This window comes from Schistocerca serialis, chromosome 2 (assembly GCF_023864345.2).
Source record: "Schistocerca serialis cubense isolate TAMUIC-IGC-003099 chromosome 2, iqSchSeri2.2, whole genome shotgun sequence".
In the NCBI taxonomy this organism is placed as follows: domain Eukaryota; kingdom Metazoa; phylum Arthropoda; class Insecta; order Orthoptera; family Acrididae; genus Schistocerca; species Schistocerca serialis.
Window position 1 is genome coordinate 163,946,810 of NC_064639.1, and position 7,145 is coordinate 163,953,954.

At 39.1% G+C, this 7,145-nt stretch overlaps 1 protein-coding gene across 1 annotated transcript; it reads right to left on the reverse strand.

The window, feature by feature from the left end:
• Positions 1-1,358: 1,358 nt before the first annotated feature.
• On the reverse strand, positions 1,359-3,946 carry LOC126455823 (uncharacterized). Its single transcript, XM_050091585.1, has 2 exons — positions 3,769-3,946; positions 1,359-2,260 (listed from the first exon to the last, which is right to left on the reverse strand). The coding sequence occupies exons 1-2, from the start codon at positions 3,944-3,946 to the stop codon at positions 1,359-1,361; spliced, it is 1,080 nt and encodes a 359-aa protein (XP_049947542.1).
• Positions 3,947-7,145: the final 3,199 nt, after the last annotated feature.

The window sequence follows — 7,145 nt, forward strand, 5'->3', positions numbered from 1 at the left end:
TTTGCACTAGTAATCTCCTGATCTCGTTTTCTGCCACCAAATCCTATTCTTTCGTAATTTTCGTCATATTCACTTACCTGGTTTGGCGTCGTTCTCTTCTCTGCGACTGCTAGCTAATCTTTAGAAAACTTATTCTATTTCATGCCTGATGTAATTAAGCTCATGTTTCACTTATCTGCTACTTTTGTCAGATTTTTCAAACATAATGCGTAATAATATTCTTGCTGGTTCTTTAAACTTAAAAAATGAATCGTGCCACTGTGTACTTTGTGACATGTTTTTCAAATGTCATTTAAAACTATTCTGGTGTTTTTTAATCCAACGTAATACCGTGTTCTTTTGCATGTGCATCTGTGATCCTATGCTTTCGTGTTATAAAACTTCCTGTTCTCATATATTCCGTCAATTCCTGTTTTTCACCTGTGCAATGCAGACGTTTATCCTGCTGGGTTACTATGCTGTCAATAATTGGGTTTGTTGTCTCAGTTTGTGTAAAACTTTTGTCGTAGCCGTGGATAGAGAAGAATGTTAAAGAAAGCAGAATACAGCTCAGAATGAAAGAAGAAAAAGAATTAACAGCATGAAAGGAAACGAAGTAATGCCATTAGTTAACTCACGTACCTGGTAGTCATCATCTACCTAGCAATGCAAAGAACGCTATTGCCCCCTGAGGTTAACATTATGATATTCTCTATTTCTACCATAATATCCTCCCCTATTCATACCCCTCTGAAAAGCACCTCTCCCTCTTCTTGAAGGACTACGACTACAACGATGTGGCCCATTATCCTCTCGATTGCGACACTCGTTACCTCTGTCAGTACCTCTGCTCCGGCTTGACTCACAGTCATTACGCCGCTTTCACACTATACGGTTTTGACCGTACGGCAAAAAGCCGTACGAGTTTTAGCCGTGCCTGTGTTGCTTTCACATTACACGGCTTTTTGACGTGACCAGTTGTTGGTGTCTATTCAGTTTGCTTAATGTGTGTATCAAGATGAACCGTAAACGAGTTGTTGCTTTGTGGTTGCTTCATCGTCGCCGCAAAAGAAAAGGTCGTCTTTTGTGGGTACACCCCATTAACCAGAGAAGAGACGAAGTGGGTTTATTTTATACACTCTTTGAAGATTTGAGGAACGACGGAAATAAATTCTTTAACTATTTCCGAATGTCTATTACCTCGTTTGACGAATTACATAGAAAACTAAAGGATGTGTTACAACGACAAAACACACAATTCCGCAATTGCATCCAACCTGTTCAAATGCTGGCTATCACGTTAAGGTAATTTAATACATAAAAACTAGTTCTGTTTATTTACTTATTTATTTGTGTTTTACATTTTTATTACGCTCAGATTATGAAGTAGAAAAGTCAATATCAATATCAGCAGTTGAAACCAAAGAGTTTGTAGCAGGACTGACTGTACTGTCACTTTGTGGCGACAGGCTCTCTGCAAAAACGTTGTAGAACTGCGTTGTTGATGGTGGGCCTTCATGGCTACTTGTGGAAGGCGAAGGGTATGGTGGTGGCACTTTATTAATTCGTTGATAAGAACTGCGACCTTGAGAAGTCTGTAATGGTTGTTCGAGAAAAGTAGTTGGGTTTGGTGCAGCTGGAGGAGGACGAATCTGATGCGTATGGTAAGAGGATATTGGAGCAGCATTTTCCATAGGTGAATAAGAATAAGCTTGAAATCTATTATTATAGGGCATGGGAGGTGTGTAATGGGTAAATGGAGGAGGTTGAGCTGTCAATATATTTCTCCTTTCATATATATTTTCTATAACTTTGAGGACTCCCATCTGAAACTGAAGATAATCCTGTTCATCAAATTTTTCCAGATGAGGCTTCAGACTAAGTAAAAATGACATTTTGCTGCAAGGTTTGTCTTCTTCCAGAGCTCGTAATATTTTCATTTCGATTGCATCAGGTTTTCTATGTTTTCTGTTTGTATGGCACTCGCTTTTGGATGTTTGTTGTGTGGGTGCTGTATCAAATGGCCCAGAAACATTCTCAGTATTTTCGACGGAGCCCTGCGTTTCTATATCTTCTTCCAGTCTGGCGGTGCGTTCCGATTGAAAACTGTCCTCCGTCTCTCGAGCATCATACAGCTTTTTTAGAAACTGCAGCTGATCAGAATATACATACTTTTTCATTTTCTTTGCTGCTGAGCCACTTTTTTTCGCAGCTTGAATTTTTATGTTTGACTTCACAAAGGAGTCTCGTAGATTGGTCCACCTCCGTATTACTTCTATACCTACATCAAAAGAAAACAAAACTGTATGAAAACATTTTAATTTTGTATAGAAAAAAGCAAAACTGTAACAAAAAATGTCCACTGCAAACTAAATGTCACTGATTTTTTTTCGTTTTGTTCAGGTATCTGGCAAGCGGTTGTTCCTTCACTGACTTACATTTCCAGTACAGAATTGGGATTTCTACAGCAAGTAAAGTGGTTAATGATGTATGCACAGCAATTTGGTCATCACTGCGGGAAGAATGTATACAAAGACCGACCAAAGAGGTATGGGAATCAATAGCGGCTGGATTTGAACGTACTGCTAATTTCCCCCACTGCTTAGGAGCGGTGGATGGAAAACATATCCGTCTTACTGCCCCATTTAATAGCGGATCAATGTACTTCAATTACAAAGAATACTTTTCTGTGGTTCTGATGGCTGTAGCGGATTCCAACTACAGGTTCATTTATGTCGACGTAGGAAGTTATGGCAAAGACTGTGACTCTTCAGTGTTCAGACGGTCCAGTTTATGGAAGTCAATAGAAAGTAATTCCCTGGAATTTCCAGACGTCCAATGTCTGCCTGGTACGGAAGGTCCAAAAGTACCCTACTTCTTCGTGGGAGACGCAGCATTTGGCCTACACACGCATTTGCTCCGGCCTTTTGGGGGAACAAACTTGACAGTTGAGAAACGTGTATTTAATTACCGTTTGTGCAGAGCAAGGAGGTATGTGGAATGTGCTTTTGGCATCCTCACCAATAAGTGGCGGTTGTTTCACCGACCTTTAAATGTTCATCCAGATTTTGCAGTAAAAATGGTTAAAGCTTGCATTGTTTTACACAATTTTGTACGTCAGAGAGATGGATTTATAATTGAAGACACCACATCCTTCACTGGTTTGGAAGACTTAGCCCAAGATGCCAACATAAGAGGAGGACTGACAGCCAACGCCATAAGGAACACTCTTTGTAAATATTTTATGACAAATGCTGGAAGCGTGTCATGGCAGATGTCAAAGATATAAATTAACAAGCCTTTTCCTTTTTGTAGATTGTTTGTGAAAGCCTGCGACTGTATAGTAAATAGTTTTCTTTATAAATAAATTACTGCTACCACTCACGTTTTTAATCGTTTTGTTTATATTTTGTACGACGCGTTTCGGGAAATAATTCCGATCTTCAAGTGCGTTTTTTTCTCTAAGTTTTCATTATGTGTAGTGTTTTTTTATTTGTGAGGTCTTGTGCGTGTTTCTCTTATAAATTACAGTAAAGAAAACAGAATGCAAGACCTGACACATAAAAAGACACCACACATGATGAAAACTTAGAGAAAAACGCACTTAAGGATGGGAATTATTTCCCGAAACGCGTCGTGCAAAATATAAACAAAACAAAAAAAACGTGACTGGTAGCAGTAATTTACTTATAAACAAACGATTTACTTTTAGAATAAAATTTATAACGTTAAATAAAAACTGTTTAAAACGTATTAAATGTAATATTAATATATTAAATAAATACTTACCAAACGCATTTTTATCTTTGTCTTCCATCTCATCAAAATCTTGCTTCAGTGCTACGCAAACTTCCCGCCAAGCATTCTTTGTAGCAATACGATCTCTATACGCATCTAGAGTTTTGTCCCACAGAACAGGTCTTACTTCCACCAAGGTTATCAAAAGTTCAGTATCAATTTCATCCATTCTTCTACACTTTTCAGTAAACAAGAATAAACACAAATGAATAAAACGACACTACAACGAACTAGTCGACGCCGTACGGCTCAAAACCGTCCAGTGTGAAAGCATGCACTTAGTCACGTAGGCCACTGTTGTCGAACTTGCCGTACGGCGACCGTCTGTTGTAGTGGCAAGACACGGCTGCAGCACGGCACGGCAGCGGCATTTTGCCGTCGCCGTATAATGTGAAAGGCGCCATACATTTCTTCACACCTACAGCCGTACGGCTTTTTGCCGTACGGTCAAAACCGTATAGTGTGAAAGCGGCGTTACGGCGGTCTGCTCGCCATCTGTTCCTTCTCCAGCCCTCCTGCACTTGCTTGTTGCTGGACAACGCATCTAACTACTCAAGGACGTGCAGTAGGTTATTGACATCGCTTTTGTTTACATTTATTAACTTCTCTTGTACAGACACTTTAAATTTAGGTTCGATTATTTCTATAAGGTCTGATTCTCTTAACGGGATAGTTAGGTGTTGGTTCTTTTCCCAGTAGTGTTGAAAAAACTCTTTATAGCTATTACAAGCACTACTAGAAAAACTCCTTCTCTCAAAAATTTCACTCCTGACGCTGTTTTGTGTACTAGTAGACCAATATTGATTTAACAATGCTTGTACAAATTCCTTGTATATAGTACATGTGTTACTGACCCCTGTTCCCCATGATATTAATTCTCCTTGAAATCTGCTAGCCATAGCTTTTATTTTTTGTCGTTCAGTTAGGTTTTCAGGAAGTGTACCCTCGAACTGTTTAACAAAATCAACTGAATGTATGTTACCTCTACTAGAGAAGGGATGGTAAACAATAGTGGGATTTGTTACATCACTAGCATGCGCACACACTTTATACTTGCTTTTATCTGGAAGTTGATCCACTACTTCCCTAATTTCTTCAAATTCACCTTGAATCGCATCTGTGGTACCTTTACAATGAGCACCTATTTGTGAAACCTTATGGCTCAATACTTGCTGCTCTTCTTTGATGTTTTCTAACTCACTTAACTGCTGGTCATGTTTATCACTACATTCTTTAGCAGCCTTGACTTGCTCCTTTATTACTTGACTAACATTACTATTTATTGTTGATATTACACAATCCTGAGCCTCCATATCATCACTCAGCTTTTTAATTTTACTATCATGAATTATTTCAAGCTTACATAATTCTAATTTCTTACCCCATTCTTTTGTTTCCCTATCTATTTTACTGGAACGAGCTTCAGTTTTGGCTTCAAGTTTTGATACCTTTTGTTCTAAAGCCTTGAAATTGCTATTGATTTTTCCTTCATATGCTTTCTCTATTTTCTTTCCTAATTCCTCTTTAGTTTCTTGTTGCCCATTATGTATTTTCCTCTCCAATACTTCTTTGGTGTCTTTTAACTGTTTGCACACTACCTATTTTCATTTCAGTTTCTTTTTGCCCTGCTATAATTGATTGCAAAATTGACATTATGGATTGATTTTGATCTTGCTCGGTTCCTTTATCCTGATTATTACTCTCAGTTGGCAAGGTGTCAGCAGAATCAGTTCTGTGACTTAATCTACCTGACTCCACTGTCGGCTCATTTGAAATGTCGACGTCAGATTCTGTGTCTCTGACGTCGTCATCCAAATTTACACGTCATTGTGATCAGGAGCGACAATATCTACGTTCTCAGTGCAATCATTTAACATAGTATCAACATTTTCAGAAACATTATTAACCTCATTATTATCAGAACTTTGCAACAGATCTGCTAAATCATCTACAATGTTATTTGCAAGTCTTCTGGCTGATCTGAAGGATCATTGCCAGCAATATTTACTTGATCTCTTTCCATACTTCTAAAAGGTGTCACTTTTCCCTTTCGTCAGACATTTTATACTTTATAAAATTTATTAATTTTAGCTAAATGTGTTTAAATGAATCAGTTTTAGACAAAACTAAGATTTTACAGCTATTGAACTGCCCGTTACATAGATTCAACTGTTGTGCCAGAGTAAGACTTACTCTTAGATGCTATTCTGTGTGCCGCCGTCGAGAAGTTCCTTCTCTGCTCCCGCTGCTGAAGCTGGCGTGACGTACTGCTTTCCGGACTGTTGAAACACCCAGTTCAGCAACGCTGCTACAGCTGTGTCTCGGCGCTGCTGCTGGCCGCCAAGGCGTGTATCTGCCGCGGTGAACTGCACCCGCTCACACAGCTACTGCTGCCTCCCCGGGTTGCGTTGCGTCGCCTCGTAGTACGACGAAAACTTCTCGATGAAATAATAACGTAATCCCATGGACCGCGCACACGTATTTGGTTTTTTGACTATTACACATGAACAAATCCAGTTTCACTCTCAACAAACGTTATGTTCTCGTGAATAAAACAAAATTTGTCTGTGGCATCAATAATCAAAGTTCAACTAAAGATCAAAAGAGAGTTCAAATACAGTTCAAAGACATTTGACACAGTTCCTACACAGTGCTGTCGTAATTTAGTAGCAAATTAGTCACTTTCAATTTTATGAATATTTACTAAAATTTTTCACAGTTCACAGTTCTCGCTAATAATCAAGCCTCATATCTCCAAAGCACTCAAACATCGAAGATTTTCCCGCCAGGGATGCCATGAATGGCAAGAAAGGAACAATGAATTGATTGTTGGTATTAATAACGATCATCTTCATTTATCTCCTCTGCATTACTGCAGATGGCGTGTCACTGAGCACATTTGTTCTGTGCATGCAGTACACGTGAGGCACCTAGTTGTTTCCACTGCACTGTGTGGAATACGAAAGTTCTGTTATAGTTCACTAACCTGCTGTCTTCAAGTTGATGTTCCCAGCGCAGAAAACAGCACGCAGGTCGTAGGTTCTGTATCCTGAGGCTGAAACTGACTTTTAGCGAGGTTCTGTTCTGAAATAATGTATCTCTTCTTTTGGATGCCACTCGCGTATTTTAATATAGCCACACTAGAAGACTACATGATCTTAATAGAACACCTTCTGATACAGCAAAGAACATGATCAAACACAATGTTTACGAAAATGTATCTTTACACTATTTGTGGCACGTGTCTGTGCCTCAACACTACCGGAGGAATCTTTTAATACTGAATACCGGCAAACACATCCTGCCACAGGCAACATGACTGTACATCTCGACTGCCTAATCCGGAGTGACGAACAGCCCGAAACACT

Excerpts from the sequence above, each read along its gene's own strand:
- LOC126455823 (XM_050091585.1), bottom strand. The coding sequence starts at position 3,946 with ATGGATGAAATTGATACTGAACTTTTGATAACCTTGGTGGAAGTAAGA. Across the intron at positions 2,261-3,768 it reads CAAAGATAAAAATGCGTTTG|GTATAGAAGTAATACGGAGG; the intron begins GTAAGTATTTAT and ends CTTTTGATGTAG.